The sequence below is a fragment of the Suncus etruscus genome, chromosome 2, assembly GCF_024139225.1.
Source record: "Suncus etruscus isolate mSunEtr1 chromosome 2, mSunEtr1.pri.cur, whole genome shotgun sequence".
In the NCBI taxonomy this organism is placed as follows: domain Eukaryota; kingdom Metazoa; phylum Chordata; class Mammalia; order Eulipotyphla; family Soricidae; genus Suncus; species Suncus etruscus.
In genome coordinates, this window is record NC_064849.1 from 96,740,876 (window position 1) to 96,758,093 (window position 17,218).

At 35.9% G+C, this 17,218-nt stretch overlaps 1 protein-coding gene across 1 annotated transcript in view; it reads right to left on the bottom strand.

Annotated features, from left to right (window-relative positions):
• SPEF2 (sperm flagellar 2) overlaps positions 1–17,218 on the bottom strand; it is a 191,489-nt gene that overhangs the window by 133,801 nt on the left and 40,470 nt on the right. Inside the window, 3 exon segments of the mRNA XM_049769039.1 lie at positions 1,327–1,481; positions 3,507–3,726; positions 15,612–15,780. Coding sequence (XP_049624996.1) covers positions 1,327–1,481; positions 3,507–3,726; positions 15,612–15,780 — 544 coding nt within the window.

Below are 17,218 nucleotides of genomic sequence, written 5' to 3' on the forward strand. Positions count from 1 at the left end.
CTAATTTGTTCCAGTTAAGAAATAGCATAAGGTACGGCACAGAGTATTGGATTATAGAGTTGGGCACCCCAGTAACAGTCTAATCATCAACAAGCTATCTAACTCAAAGCCAACTCTGCTTACAGTCTTCACTATCTTCTGTACAATGAGGATAGGGAGGGATGAGGTACATCATGAGTCTCAAGGTGGGACAACACTCTCCTATTTCCTGCTTAGGAAAATTAGTGCAATAACTCTAGATAATATTGCAAATAATTTAAGATGGAATATGGATGGAAATTTGATGAAAGTGGTGCTTTTGATCATGCAGACAATAAAGAGACGATCTTCTTCCTACATTCAGCTCTTAATATTGATCTACTAGTCTAGAATAGAGGTCTGCAAACTATAGCTCTTAGACAAAATTTGATTGGCTGATTGTTTTACTCCCATTGCAGGATACTTCTATGAACCTGGGTAATAAGCCAGGCACCTCTTTTCCCTCATGCCCCCTTCAATGTCCACCTCAGCTAGTGCTCAGGGACAGCTGTGGTCTCCCCCAAAATAGGAAACTTTGCTACTGGGCACTATAGGACTCTAATGAGATTTCACTTTGGTATTGGCAAAGTTTCTCAGAACACTGCTATTCATTCCGTTCGTTTGAATTTCATCCCTTTTATGCTTCTCACCTCCTAGCACCCACTCAGATGGGTTTTTCTTTACAAGGCTATATTCAATGGTGGGCAGTGGGCACAAAGCAAAAAACATTTACTGCAAAATCACCCCACATACTGGATCTCCAACCTTGGGCAAATGAGTCTGAATCAGGGTCATGCATGAAATAATCCAGACCAGGCTGAGGGTGAAAAACTTATAGCCTGGCAATCTTCTACCTTGTATCTCCACACATCTGCCTGCCAGAACTGCCATTTTTATTGAGTACAGAGACACCACTCTCTCCCCCGGGTGTGGCAGTAAGGCCAGATAGCTCAGGCTATCCTGAGCCAGTTCTACTCAGGTTTACAAATAAGACATTCTCTGGGGTTAAATTGTAAACAAACATACAAAAGAACCAGAGATGATTTTTGTTTTAGGTGAAGTAAAGTGTAACCTAACAGTTTGCTTTTGATGTAAAATGAACACTCATGAAAAGCTGGAGTATGTATGTAGAGGGATGAAAGGAGATCAGTGATTGTAATCATGTGGATTTTACCCACAAAACTTGAAATATTTACATCTTGGAATTTTATAGAAAATCTATCAATGTCTGGCTAGCTTATCTCTTTGATTCCAACCAATTTCTAATATGTAATAGCTGAGGTAGAGAAAAGAAAACAGATCACTTGCCTGGGCATTTTTACCACTGTCTTGAGGAGCAGTTAAAATGTCCTCTTCTGATTCTTTCTCAGCTGAATGGACCATAATGGGCTTTTCTCCGAAATGATAAGCTTGGATAGCTTCTTGGACAAGAGTATCAATAGACAATACTTGAATAGAAAATTCTACGTACAAAAGACAGTTCTATTATTAGCCTTTCATTTAGGAAATCAACACTATTGTCCTGCTGATTGGATTCTACCCTATGACATTACCCTTTTGGAGCCTTTAAAAACTTTATTTTTTACTCAATCTGCTTTTTAAAATTATTGTGGCAAAATTCACATAAAATCCACTAAAATCAACTACTTTAATCATTCTAAAACATACAATTCCAATGCCGTTATATAATTTACAATGTGTTCAACAGTCACCATAATATTACTCCAGTAAATTTTAATTGCTTCCATAGGAAACCCTATACTTTTAAGCAGCCATGTCCTAGTTCCCTATTCCTCCCCATAGTAACAATGAACTTGCTTCTGTATCTAAGAATTTTCCTAGGGAAATCTGAATATAGATACCATCAATAAATTTATATGATATATGGCCTATTGTGTCTGATTTCTTTCATATATCACATATTCACTCCAGTTGCATCTAAGTCATATCTTGCACCAGTTATTTAGTTCCATTTTTGTGGCTGTACAGGTCTCTGCTGTATGTCCATTGTAGCAACATAACACATTTTCATATCTATTATTCAGATGATGAAAATTTAGATTGACTTTTTTAATTTTTGTTTTTTGGGCCACACCCGGTGATGCTCAGGGGATCCTCATGGCAATGTGCTCAGAAATCGCACTTGGCTTAGGGGACCATATGGGACACCAAGAGATAGAACCATGGTCAGTCCTAGGTTAGCACATGCAAGGAAAATGTTCCAGCCCCAAGATTGGCATTTATTACTAGTAAATTTGACCAATATGATTAGTCTTCTAGTGAATATATCTATTATTCAGATTATAAAAATTTAGATGGACATTTATTACTAGTTTATTGACCAGATTAGTCTTCTAGTGACTATTCCTATATAAATTTCATTTTGAATCCTTTTGGTAATATGCTCTAGTGCAATGATGGCTAACCTTTTTGAGCCCGAGTGCCCAAACGGCCACACAATGCCCAGTCCTCCCAATGGCCAGTTCGGCCCTGTTGCAATTGCTAGGGTTATTTGGAATTTTGTTATTTAAACTAAAGAGGAGTCATAAAACATCTTTGCATACTGCATGTGCCATTTTACATTTCCACTACCAATGCATGATATTTCCAATTTCTTTATGCTCTTTTTTGTTGTTTTTGGGGCCATACCTGGTAGCGCTCAGGGGCTATTCCTAGCTTTATGCTCACTCCTGGCAGGCTGGGGAACCATATGGGATGCTGGGGATCAAACCCGGGTCGTCCCAGGTCGGCCACATTCAAGACAAATGCCCTGTCCTGTGCTATTGCTCCAGCCCAAAAGCCTTTGTCCTTCAAGCCTTATTTCTTTATACTCTTATCTATGCTTAAAAAAATTTTTAGTCATCTTAATGGATATAAAATGGTATCTATAATTCCTTTAAACTATTTAGAGAGAAGCATTTAATATCTCATTCATTTCCTACCTATCATTTTTTGCCTGATAATGGTACAAGATGGATTATAATATTCAATGCAAATTCTAACTTTCAGAATAAACACTGGTAGGTATTACTGAATAATCTCCAATTAACCACATTATGTTTTTAATCTGTGATTGTGTTTTCAATTAAAAGAGTTTCTACAAAGAAGCTAAAAGCTTACTAAAGAGAACAAGAGAACTAAACAGATATAAATTAAAATACTTAAAAAAGTTAAGTGCATGTATTTTGTATTTATGACACATTACTTCATCAATTGGTAAAGTAAGGAAAATTTATGTGCAAAGATTGACTTGTTATTTCTCATTAAACAGGAATCATTATTATATATACAGGAAATTTCTACTTTATGACTCAATACCACTAAAAGTATGTCTTAAAATTAATTATATGATCAATACTTTACACAAAACTTTACAACGGCTTACCAATAGAACAGTTAGGAGCAGACACTCATGCACATTTTTTATGGATATAGCAAATACAAAGTAAAAAGAATATAATGGAAAAGAGAAGAGAAACAAATTCTACCTTCTTGTAGAAACTTTAGAACAGTAGTTTTTCCACTGAATGTTTTTCCCAGTAAGCACCCTTTCAATGCAAATGAAGGTAAATTAGATGTTTCTGATTCAACTTTAGAAGGAAAAGATTTGTCAATTAGCCTGTGAATGATATGACCCAATATAGAGTTGTTGGAGGCTGGTATGTTATCAGCCATCTCTCCTTCTATAGTCCATTCTCCATGAAAGTTCTGAAAAACAACAACAATGAATATTCTTAAAAGTGAGATAAGTATATTTCCAGGCTGGAGCAATAACACTGCAGTAAGGCGTTTGCCTTGCACATGGCCAACACGGGACAGATCTGGTTCTAATCCTGACATCTTATACAGTCCCCCAAGCCTGCTAGGAGTGACTTCTGAGCACAAAGCCAGGAGTAACTCCAGAACACCACTGGGTGTGACCCAAAACCCAAACCACCCCAAAAGTGAAATATTTCTTAAAAGTGAAATATTAATAAAGTTAAAATTAAAAATAAATATGAAAAACAAAAACATGTAAAAGCTTTAAATAACCTATATAAGATATAATATGAATATTAATTTTCTATTAGAAAGCAGAGAAAATGAACTACCAACATTAAGTCAAATAAATATTCAAATAATATTTTATAGTTATATGTCTTCTTTCAGTAAGTATCTATCGATCTCTTCTTTTTCTTTTTCTTTACACACTGTGATTTACAAAGTTGTTCATAATAGTGTTGTTTTGGGCATACAATGTTTCAACACAACTCCCACCATCAGTGTCCCTGTTTTTACATCAATATTGCCAGGTTATTTTTCACCCACCAGCCTGCCTCCTTGGCATGTTTATAAAAAATTTATTTCATATTACTTTCAAAAAATGTAGTAGAATTATTAGAAAATAAGTCAGTAAAAGTCAATTTGTGATGACTGATTGCTAAGTGGTTTTAACCAATATCAATAAGACATTATTTCATTATTGAAAATGTATAAAATCTCTTAGCAAGTTAGGAATAAACATACCTTCCTTATTTTAGTAGAGGGCAACCATAGTGAGAGCCATACTCAAAGACACATATTTGGGAACTTTGTCTTTAGAGAAGCTTTTTTAATGCTTCTTTTTTATATTAATAATTTTTATTTTGACCAAAGTGGATTACAAATCATTCACAGTAGTATTTCAGGTACATTGAATCAGGAGCATTCCCACAACCAATGTTGTCCTCTCTCTACCCCTGTTCCCAGCCTGCATCCCATATGGACCCTCCTTTGCCTCCTGGGCTGCTAATACAAGTGGTCCCTTCTGTGTCTAGCCTGTTGTAGATTGGGTATAGTTTCTGTTATAGTTGGCTTTGGATTTGGTGTTCAAGTCTGATCATTTTTTATTTCTACTCAATGTTCATACAACTGTTTGGTCTTGGTGCCCTCCATTATTTCCCCCTCAATTTGTGAGGCAGAGCAAGATGGTTCACGTTATGCATTTCTGTTTGAAAGTAAGAGAGAAAAAAAAAAGAAAAGAAAAAAGGGGAGGCAAAAATTCAAACAAGCAAAACATGAGAGGCATCCTTCTAGAGAAGGACTCTTTTAATGCTTCTTGTAAAACTGGTTTCAATGCTATTAATTCCCTAAACTGTTGTCTGTCCATGGAGCTCTCTGTATTAGTCTTCAAATCTTAATAATAATCTAGCAGGACAGAGTATTTTTGGTGAGGTATTCATTTCACTGAGTTTTTCTTCTTTTTTTTTCAATAATACTTTATTTAAACACCTTGGTTACAAACATGATTGTGGTTGGGTTTCAGTCATATAAGAGGACACCCCCCCATCACCAGTGCAACATTCCCATCACCAATGTCCCAAATAACCCTTCTCCCCACCCCATCCCCGTCTGTACTCTAGACAGGCTTTCTATTTCCCCTCATACATTCTCATTGTTAGGATAGTTCGCAATGTAGTTATTTCTCTAACTAAACTCATCACTCTTTGTGGTGAGGTTCATGAAGTGGGCTGTAACTTCCAGCCCTCCTCTCTTTTGTCTCCATAAACTTCTGGCTTAGAGAGTTTCATTTGATAAATATACTGTATATATTATGGGTTTTTCTTGGTATGTAAATTCCTTTTTTGGTCTTTCTACTCTCAGTATTCTGTCTCTATCTTTGGCTTTTGTCTTGATACATAACAATAATAAACAGAGAAGTGGTAGTATCTCTATTTCTGTCTAATGGAGAACATTTGAATTCAGCTTTCATCCCAGCCAGAAAGGCATGCTTCCTCATCAAGGGATCAGAATTAAGCTCTCCTTCCCTCTATAACTTTGTGGTTAGAATGTGGTCAAGCACAATGGGATAGAATGCTGAGTGTGAGAACGGAATCCTTATGTTATAGAAAGAATTAAAGTCTGATAAGTGTCAATAAGCAAATCAAGGATATGGAAAAACACATCTTACTTTAAAACTATGATTGATAAAATGCCTAATAAACCAAGTCAAGCTAAACATCTCATACCTGATAGAAAACAACAACTGGATAATGAGGTAAATTTAGGGCAGAATTAACTTGACTTAAAGAGAGTCACTAATATATTAACAAAGACATTTTTTTACAAGATTGCCATTTTATATAGTTTAGTGTATATAATTAGGAAGAAATATGTAATTAACAAGTAATAATTTTATAAGATAATATAAGTTTATTAGTTCTTAAGATACTGTTATAGATATCTACCTTAGTGGGCATTATCATCACAAAGTAAAATCTTCTGATTCAACACAATACTTCTAACTAGATGTGCATCATGATAACATTTTATTAATGTAAATTTTATGCATATTATGAAGAATTAATTAATTTTTATGACCTGTATAAATACCATAATTACACATTTTTAAAATTATAATTATGGGGCCGGAGAGATAGCATGGAGTTAAGGAGTTTGCCTTGCATACAGAAGGACAGTGGTGGCTGGAGAGATAGCATGGAGGTAAAGGGTTTGCCTTGCATGCAGAAGGTCAGTGGTTCAAATCCCAGCATCCTATATGGTCTCCCGAGCCTGCCAGGAGTGATTTCTGAGTGTAGAGTCAGGAATAACCCCTGAGCGCTGCCCGGTGTGACCCCAAAACCAATATATATATATATATATAACTGTAATATTATATATATAATTATAATATTTGTGACTCACCAAAACCAAGGGGTGATAACCTCTATAAACAAATTATTAGTTATTCAATTACTGATGAGATCATGGAATTATAACCATGAATAACCTTTGCCTTGGCTAAAAGCAACAACCAGTTCACTAGCACTGTTCTCATTAACTGACCTAGACTGCTGCTCCAGAAAATGAATTCTAAGTTCCTAAGACCACAAGACCTCTTCTACTATTTTTGCAGATCATGTTACTTTTTTGTATCATCTTTGAGGTACTTTATGATTACCTAGACTTCAATTTTAGGTCTGTCATAAGCTTCTTACTACGTCATGCCTTCATCTTACTTCCTATGTCAGCATTCTTGGTCTCTGCGACTGACTTGACTAAAGGCATTTTGAGCATCTAGCTAAAAACTATGTATTTGAGTGGAGGAAGCATTACATTGGTGGTGGGAATGCCCTTCATTCATTGTCACTATGTACCGTAAACAATGCGATGTAATGCACATCAGTCACAATAAAAATTAAAAACAAAACAAACCAAAAAAGACTGTATTTGAATATAGACTGAAATACATATTCCAGGGCCAAGGCTATAAACATCCATGTGTTATTCCCAAGTTCTTTCCAAGAATATAAAAATTGTTCAAGTAGTTAAATGCTGCTGCTGGTGATACTACCTGGTTTTCTCAAAAGATTCTAAGATTTTGAGAACCTCAAAAAATTCTCAAAAGATAACTTAGAGGCTTAGTTATCTATCTACAATTACCCTTGGACTGAAGTAAAATACCTTGTTTTTATTTCTTACCACCTATAAAGTTAAAAATTGAGTGTGTAGAGCTTCCTCATCTACCCTTTTAAAGAGGAAGACATGGTTCATGTGGATCAATCTAGACAGACAGAACCTGGATCCACATAAGACTGATACCACCTGACCCAGAGTTAATAACAAGGAAAGGGTCTGTTCAGTTGGTAATAAGTGAAAATTTGTATACCATGTATGAAATTAGCTAATAGAAGCCACAATTCCTGGTATGATTCTGAGAAAATTCCATTAAATTAGTTTCATCCTTTTTATAGGGAGGGTGAATTTTGGGGCCATAGCCAGTGGTATTCAAGAGCTACTCCTGCCTTATGATCAGGGATCACAGCTGGTGGTGCTTAAGTAGCCATGTAGGATGCCAAAGACTGAACTGGTATTAAAAACAGGCAAGGCAAGCACTTTACCCCCTGTATTATCTCTCAGGCCCACAGTGCATCCTTTTCATGGCAGCAAAAACATCTTTATTAAAATATGATTCATTACAATTTTTAACTGGGAACTTTGTAAAAATTCTGGTAGGGATTTTAAGTTTTCTGTAGGAGCCAATGTTAGTCTGATAAATGTGTCCGAAGGTCTGACTCTGCCTAGCTGTATGTTATCTTGTTAATTTAATCTTTTTCTAACTGGATATTTGTGTTCAGTCTTCCAAATTGGGTTGACCCAACCATATACACATAGCTGTCACAAAAAAAAACAAAAACAAAACCCTACAAATACCAGCTCTATGGCCACTGACTAGGAGACCTCGTTGTTCTAAAAAGTGTTCTAAGTCATTGTTCTAAAAAGTGTTCTTTTTCTAGTTCTGCCTAACCTCCAAGCTGTTAGTTGTTTTTCTTTTTTAGTCTGGTTTTTACCCAATCTTAGTTTTAAACACTGGACCTCTGAAAGGATTTGGCTTGAACCTACTTCTAACCCTTTTGTTTCTTTTTGAGTAAGCAAAGTAAATAAATCTTGACTGAGTTCTAGTTCTAAGAATTCAAATGCTGGCGCTAGGTCTTCTGGCTAATTTTTTTCTGGGTCAGTTCTGTCCTGTACAAAGAGAAATAAAAACCATAAAAGCACATCATTACTAAGACTGCACGTGAAGTCTACCAGTAATAGTCTAATAAGTGTATTTAGGGACTATGACAATCAAAAATATAATATTTCAACGGAAACTTCTAAGCTATACCTTGTAAGCCTTCAGTGTGTCTGTTTTATTTTGCCTTCCCTGAATTTCTTTACTCCAGCTACTAAAAATTCCACCAACCAACAAACGACCCAAGGGAATATAAAGAAACCATCTAATCTTGTGAAAATGCTAAATCAACCTAGTATTCTCAAGGGAAATAGAAAATGTGGTTGATTATGTCGACTTATAGGGATTTCATATCATTTAACATGGTAACCCTATGGGGGTTTTGACTAATGTAAGGGAATGTGTTTAATGGGTAGGTTAAATGGAAGGAATGAGGATTGCCTTTTTGGCACCTTCAGTCAGGAGGAAGAGAGGAGAGAGCAGATAGCCAAAGTACAATTGATTTTTAACTTGTAATACAGCAGCTGTCCTGGAATGGCACAATCTATGGAAGAGTCCCATGTTCAAATTGGTCTCTGAATAAGTTAAAAAGATTGGCTGGGGCTGCTGAGAGATCGTGACAGTCTTTTTCTACATCACCAATATTGTGAGCCACACTTGCCTTCCTACCAAACAATCTGGCCACTAGAGATTACAGAGGAACCAGGAGTGTGGACATGACATTTTAACTGACATTGGCAAGGTTAGTGAATGTCCAAAGAGAAGAGAACTCAACTTGGGGGCACATATATCTATAAAAAGTGCAAATGAAGACATCAGATGAAGGAAAGGCTTCCCGTCTTCCCCACATCCACCACCATCAACTTTACTTTAAATAACGCATTGTAATTCTGTGTGGTTGTCTGGAATTCCAGGGTCTAATTGCTTGATAATGCTGTTTCTGCCACCTCCTAAAGAGAGACAAATGTTATTTATGAAGAAATAATTCCTGGACTACATAGCTCCCTCATTTTGTAACAAATTTTAACAGGAAGGTGATGACTTAGAAATAATGTTATGAGTAAGATTTAAAAAAATCAGCCGTCGCATACTAAAGCCAACAAAAATGGATTTTATGCCATTTTCTAGGTGCAACATCTAAAATATTTAAAAAGTTTAAGAAGAATTTATTAAAAAATTATAGCTTATTATAACAAAATTGTAAAACTCTATGCTGAAAAAAGAATAATCAGTCCTTAAGGATGGCGGGGAGAGCGCACATAAAGTCTATGGAGAAAAGGTATAAAGGGTAGGGCACTTATTAGCCTGGCACATAACTGACACGTGTTCAAATTCCAGCACCCTATAAAGGTCCCCTGAGCCCACCAGGATTGATCACTGAATGCAAAGCTAGGAGTATAGACTGAATAGCTTTGGGTATGACCCCAAAACCAAAGTCTGCTAACAATATAATTTTTTTTTTGCTGGTGGAAATTTTTATTAGTACAATCCTTGTGAAGAAAAATTTGGTGACAACTTGTAAAAAATCACAAATGCAAATAGACTTTGACTCAGTGATACCAGTTCTGGAAGTATATCTCACAGACACATTTGCAGGACAAGTACAAATTGTTACACCTACAAGGCTTCTTTCTACAGCTTTGTAACAGCAAAAGACTGTTAAAGGTCCAGTTTGTAAGGAGGGGCACTGGATGTGGAAGGAAAAAAGGTCCAGTTTGTAAATAAGCGCCTGAAAATTATCACATACTTATTCAATGAAATGAGTGGGAGGGAACAATGACACCAAATGACAGTGGAGTGGAAGATTTCTGAGAGAGTTGTTTGTCAATACTGAGTTGATGGGTGTGGTAATGATGTAGAAGAAAAGGGAGAAATAAACAATGCTTCTTCAGTGTAGAGTGCCAAACTTTTCTGAACTATGAATAGGTCATGAAGACCACAAACCCAAAATTCTTGAATAAGTTGTTTTGAAGGTGACAGGAATGAAGAAGATTTGGGTTCAGTAAGTCATGCTGCAAGCTGTTTCTAGTAATGGCTTACAACACCATGGCTCTTTCCATCACATTGACTGAGCATGAGGTCACAAGGTTAGCAGCCCTGAGGGGTGCTGACAGCATACTTTTACAAGGGGTCATGTTGTCTGAACTATTTGCTCAGAAGAATAAAACATAAAGGTCTTATTAATTTGCTGAGTCTGTAATCATCACATATAAAATTTTGACAAGTAATTTCTAAGTTACAAATATAATTGAAGGATTAAAATACTGAACAAATTTTACCTATGATAAATATGGAGAATACTTCTCATTAGCTCAGCCAGAAGGTGTAATACTGACTCTTGGGGAATAATATTTAAAGCAGATATTTATTTTATAGGGTACTACATTTATTTTATACAAATGAAGAACGATCAATGAATTCCTGAAGAGAAATCAGTAAGTTCCTAAGAAAACATTAGTTTTAATAATAAGGAATAGCAATATGACAAATTATGGTATTTCCTACTGCTTATGATATGTTTTTCGTTATCCAGTAAAATAAAATGACAAAATATATAAATGCATAGAAAAATTCCTAATGTCAATCATAAAACAGCAAAATCTATAAACAAGATAATGTGAAAGCTTACAATTTTTTGCAAAAGAAATGTACCAGATGCTTCAGGATGTGGGTAAGACAAGCATGTTTCTGTGGTAATGATTTCCCAAACAAGAGAAAAGTTAGACAAATCTTTGCAAAGATGCAGGCTAGCAGATCTCCTGATTTATGACTGCATCAAGAATAGAGAAGATAGAGCTGTTTAAGAAATAACAACTTAGAAACAAATACCCCATTAATCAGCAAAAACTGCCAAACAAAATGACTTTTTGATCTGCAATGGAAATTCTAGCACATAATCTGATACTGTCAAAGCATTTTGCTATGAAGCATGATTTTTTTTAGGTTGACATATTGGATCTAGTACGTACTATAACACTGCATAATGAATCTGTACATCTTTTAATGTTCTAGTAATCTCTGAGTATATAATCTTTTAAGTGATAGAAACATGTTTGTTCAATTGAAATAAGGTATGCATTTAACTTTTCATTTAATTAAATCATATTTTACCTTATTTTTCGGCCTTTTAATATTTGTGTTATTTACATATTTCACAGACATTTATTCATTTTGTATTGCTTTATTTGGGGGGGCAATTTTGACACTGCTCAGGACTTACTCTTGGTTCTGCATTCTGAGATAACTCCTGACTTGGGGGGACAGTAGGTGGGATGCCAGACAAGTATTTTACCCACTATAGTATCATTCTGGACTCTGTAATTTACTCATTTTTATTGATTTATCCTTTCAACAACTATTGCTTCCTAAGTATTAGCTAACAATTAGGTTGGACTCTAATTATCTCTCCCTCATCCCATTCTTGTTGAACAATCCAAACATCTACCATTTACCCAACAGTATTAATGTGACTCTTTTCAAACTAAAGGCAAAGTAAGTTGGGTAAGAATGAAAGAGTACTAAGGGGAAAAATACCCCAAAACATGTGTACAGTTTTGCACCCAAAAGGTTATCTGGGTAATCATTTACCACCTATAAAATGTTTCACAACAACAAATTTTAAGGTAGGTAAATTATATCTATTTCTTAAATAAAAAAACTAAATATTTTAAAGACAGTGGCCACATTATTACACAACTAGCAGTTGGTTATGTTAATTTGGCATCTTTTCTACCACAAAACTCTTCTGAAAAGAAGGTATTTGCATCCAATACCTTAATCTAAATAAACTTGTGTTTGAATTATGCTATTCATAAACAACCTCCTTTTTCATTTGCATCTAAATTCAATATATATTTTAGATTAATTACTTAAGAAATACCCTTTAAAACTACTTTTAAATGATCCCTCCTTATTTAACCCTCTTTACCCTCAGTTCTTAATTCATTAGGTATCAAAACCGACCTCCTGCCCCAATAAACCACCACCACGCTCCCAAAGTGAAAGGACACACTCTCAGTCCCAAATCTCAAGACGCAGAAAGAAACTACAACCAACACTCCTGTTGACTCATACTATGTGGCCCTTCTCCTCACCCCCACACCAAATGTGGACTGTTGCATGCCACCAGACTCAGCTCTAGAAGGACCCCCAGCTCAAGGACACTACCTGATCCCTTACTGCTATAAGTCATTTCTCAAACTCAACAGGACCACAGTGTGGGATGAAAATGTGCCCAAGAATATCTAAAAAGACTTAATGTGGATGTCTATATTTCATCTGTATGGGTTTTTTTTTTGGTTTTTCAGGCCACATGCATTTGATGCTCAGGGGTTACTCCTGGCTAAGTGTTCAGAAATTGCCCCTGGTTTGGGGGGACCATATGGGACACCGGGGTATCAAATCGTGGTCCTTCCTTGGCTAGTGCTTGCAAGGCAGACACCTTACCTCTAGCGCCACCTCACCGGCCCCTCATCTGTATGTTTAATAACTATGTAATAATACCTCCTAGTCAGCTTCGTTTACCACTTATTCTCTTTAACTACATTTTTTTCAAATTTATTTTTATTTATTTCTTATATATATATGTATATATGTATATATATATATATATATTTTTTTTTTTCCTTAACTTCACCTGCTTTGGTTCTGCTTGACACAAAAACCTACAAGAAAAAGTCTTGCCTGGGATAAAAGCTCAGGTCAAAACCAAGGAACAGAGATTGTGTAGTTTGTAATTCTTACCCCCAAATGCACCAGCAATATAATATGGCACCATCCCCTTTTGCATAGACACTCTAAAAAGGGGAAAATCCTATGCACAGAAACAAGCTCTTATTTACCAGCGATAAGAACCCATACATTTTATAATACACGGGGACCTCCTACCCTAAGTCGGGTCTTGTGGAGCCAACTTAGACTCCATGTGATTTGACAGCAATCGTCCAATCCAGAACCCCGGATACTAGACATAAAACCAACACAGTTCCCAGCAACAGCACCAGGAACCAAACTGCTCCCTGAGAAATTCTTAATACTGCTCTTGCGCCAACTTGCACCAGTTTTGATATGACATCCTGACATGAGGAAATGGCAACAATTTGATTTAAGAAAGGGTTGTCCTAGCTCGTCACCTATTGGTCTGATTAAATCAGAAGACATGTCATCCTTTCCTCTGTGCAAAAACCAAGATCACTACCTACAGAAGACTGACTTTGACAAACATGACTGGTCAGAACCTATCGTGGGACCAATAAGAAAGTCCTAGCCTAGGCTTTGGCCTAGGATTCAAAAACCAAGATCTCTAATTCCAGAGGTTTGACTGTGACAATTGCAACTGAGGAGAACTTCTGGAACCATAATGAAAAACTCTACCCTAGGCATTGTCCTAGAATCTGAGCAAAAACAAAGACCACTAATTACAAAAGACTGATTACAACAGTGATGAAACAGAACTTCTAGAATTGTAAAGAAAGACTATCTAGACTTCTTCCTATGACCTATGCAAATAACAAGATCTCTAGTTACAGAGGTCTGATGCTATCATCCACAATGAGCAGAAAGTTTCCTGGCACCATAAAAAGATTTTGGGGTGTGAAAATCAGCATATATGGAGCCTGTGGTAGTTCCCATGGCAGTATCTCTTAGGCCAAGGGACTTCCCTGTCTAATTTCCCCAATACTTACTATGCCTGTGGAAAAAAAAAAGGCACAAAGCCTTGTCACACCATATTTTCTTTTCTTCTCTTTTCTATTTTTTCTTCTTTTTCTTCTTTCATTTTTTTAAAATTTACTTTTGTTTTGTGGTTATTATATGATGATGATTGTTTTTAGTAGCTGGGTGTCTTTTTTTCTTTTTTTTTTTTTGGTAGATGCTGATTTTTTTCTCTTTATTTTTTGTTTGTTTGTTTTTTCCTTTTTCCCTTTCTTCTTTTAAATCAATATTTATAAACTCTAGAAGGAATTCTCCCAGTTTGTTTTTTTTTGTCTGTGCTGTTTTGTTTTCCAACAGAACCACATAACATGAATCATCTTTTTTTGGGGGGGCCACACCCATTGGATGCTCAGAGGTTACTCCTGGCTAAGCACTCAGAAATTGCCCCTGGCTTGGGGGACCATATGGGACGCCAGGGGATAGAACCGGGGTCCTCCTTGACTAGCGCTTGCAAGGCAGACATCTTACCTCTAGCGCCACCTCTCTGGCCCCACATGTTCTGCCTCATGAATTGAGGGGGGGGGGAAAATGGAAGGTACCAAGATCAAACAGTCATATAAACATTGAGTAGAGATAATAAATGATCAGACTCAAACACTTAACCCAAAGTCAATGTCAAGAGAATCAATATCCAATCTACAATAAGCCGTACATATAGAGAAGCAGTTAACACTAGCAGACTGGGGAATGGAGGAGCAAGAGAGGGAGATATGGGATGCATGCTGAGAATAGGGGTAGAGGGAGGACAACACTGGTGGTGGGAATGGCCCTGATATATTGTCACCATGTACCTTAAATATTACTGTTACTGTGAAAGATTTGTAATTCACTTTGGTCACAATAAAAATTCTTTTTAAAAAAGTACTTTTAAATGTAGACAGTTTACATAAAGAAAAATAAATGGGGCTGAAGCAATAGTGCAGTGGTAAGGCATTTGCCTTGCAAGAGACTGACCCAGGACAGATCGCAGTTCCATCCCTGGTGGAAATATGGTCCCCCAAGCAAGGAGTGATTTCTGAGAACATAGCCAGGAGTAACCACTGAGCGTCATTGGGTGTGGCCCCAAAACAAAAACAAACAAATAAAAAACATAAATGAGTATGTTAGAGCATTAAAAAAATATCCAAATCTCTCTGCCCTATCAATGCAATTTGATGGGTTATTTTCAGACTACTTTGTTTAATATTCCTGGAAACAGATAATAAAAGACAAAAATTATGTTATGCAATTTAAAAATACATAACAAGAGGGGACAGAAAAATACATAACAAGTATACACAATAAACCAAGGGAAAATATAGGCACAAAAACTTTTTATAAAAATACGAATAAAATTAAATATCACAAATTAATGTTGACAAGAAACATTTATTAAGTTGCATGCTCTCTTTAGACTCTATCATTATACCTTATAGTCATCAAAATCATTTTGGTCCAATAAGTCCCTTTTCTCTAGTTCTACTAGTTGATCTCCAGTGATTTTAGCTGGCAGAGTGTTAATAGAAGCTTGCTCGTATATGGGTTTTCCATTAAAGAATAGCTCCTTCCAATCATTCATCATCTTAGCTGGAATCAAACTATAAAATATAAATCAATAATTCATTGATGAGTGTAAATATATACATTACTTAATATAATTAACTGATATTACTTAAATAATTATTAATAGTATATGTAATACATAAAATATAAAAATATTCATTAGAGGGACTGAAACAATAGTACAGTGGGTAGAGTGTTTGCTTTGCATGCGGTTGACTCTGGACTGACCTAAGTTCAATGCCTGGCAGCCCATATCGTCCCCAAGCCTGCCAGGAGTGATTTCTGAACACACAGCAGCAGTAACCCCTGAGCACCACCAGAATGGCCCCCCAAAAGAAACCCAAAAATATACATTAGACCTTAGCCTTTTTATGTTTATATTAATAATCTTCCAGTATCTGCTGTCTGAAGTCAGAGATTCCAATCTTGCTCTTATATTTTTAAAACTAGAAAGATGGTTGGAATTTAGTTGGTCTGAATGAATCTTAAAACCATCTTCCAATGTTTAGCAATTTTATAACATGGGCATTAACAGATCTATCTAAAAATATTGAATGTCATCATAAAACTTAGATTCTTTGATGACCAGATGTGACAGAAATTGATTGTGCTACCTTAAGAAGTAACATAAATTCTCTGGTCTCTGGGTTTTTCTAAGCACAATAGAGAGTGATCAGTTTCCAGGTCCCTTTTAAAAAGACAGTTGGTTTACATGTACATATAATATTTAACAGAAAAAAACCATATGTGGATATCTATTGTCACTTCATACCTTGTAAACTAACACTATTTTTCAGGTTTTTTATAGTAGGGTCTGATGAGAAACTTGGAGGCAGTCAAGTTGCAAGAGTAATAAAATGGGAAAACACATTTCATGTGATTTTTCATTCAAAACATTTTTATATAACCTACATGTTCTCTATATTACGTTTTAGAATGCAATTTATATAGTAATAGAGGACACATTACTATATACTTCTGTGCAATACTACAATAATCAAATCAAATATAGACATTTAGAATGTCCTAGTATAACTTAGACTCTGTAAGTTGAATTTTAAGGCATCTATTTGGCATAGAAATTGTGGACTATATGGACTATAAAGAAGGCTCTCAGATGGCTGTAGAAAAGTTGATTACCACTCACTTAACTACTTTGGTTCCCAGCCTATCTGTACTACTGAAACTGTCTCCACAAATGTTCTCAACAAAAGCCAATAGAATTGACATTTGAGGAATCCTTTACCAAATCTTTCTCCCAGACTATTCCAAGACTGGGTGAAGAGGCTCAGTGGTGCTCTTGATATGAAATTGCAGAGCTTTGTCCTCCTGTTATCATGCCATATGCCTCTTTCTGCTTCTCTTCTTCACTGAATCTGATCATCAGCTACATTTATTTAAGGTCCCACCCTATACTCATCTAAAGAAAGTGAATCTGCAATGCCTAATTCCAATTAAGGTAGCATTCAAAAA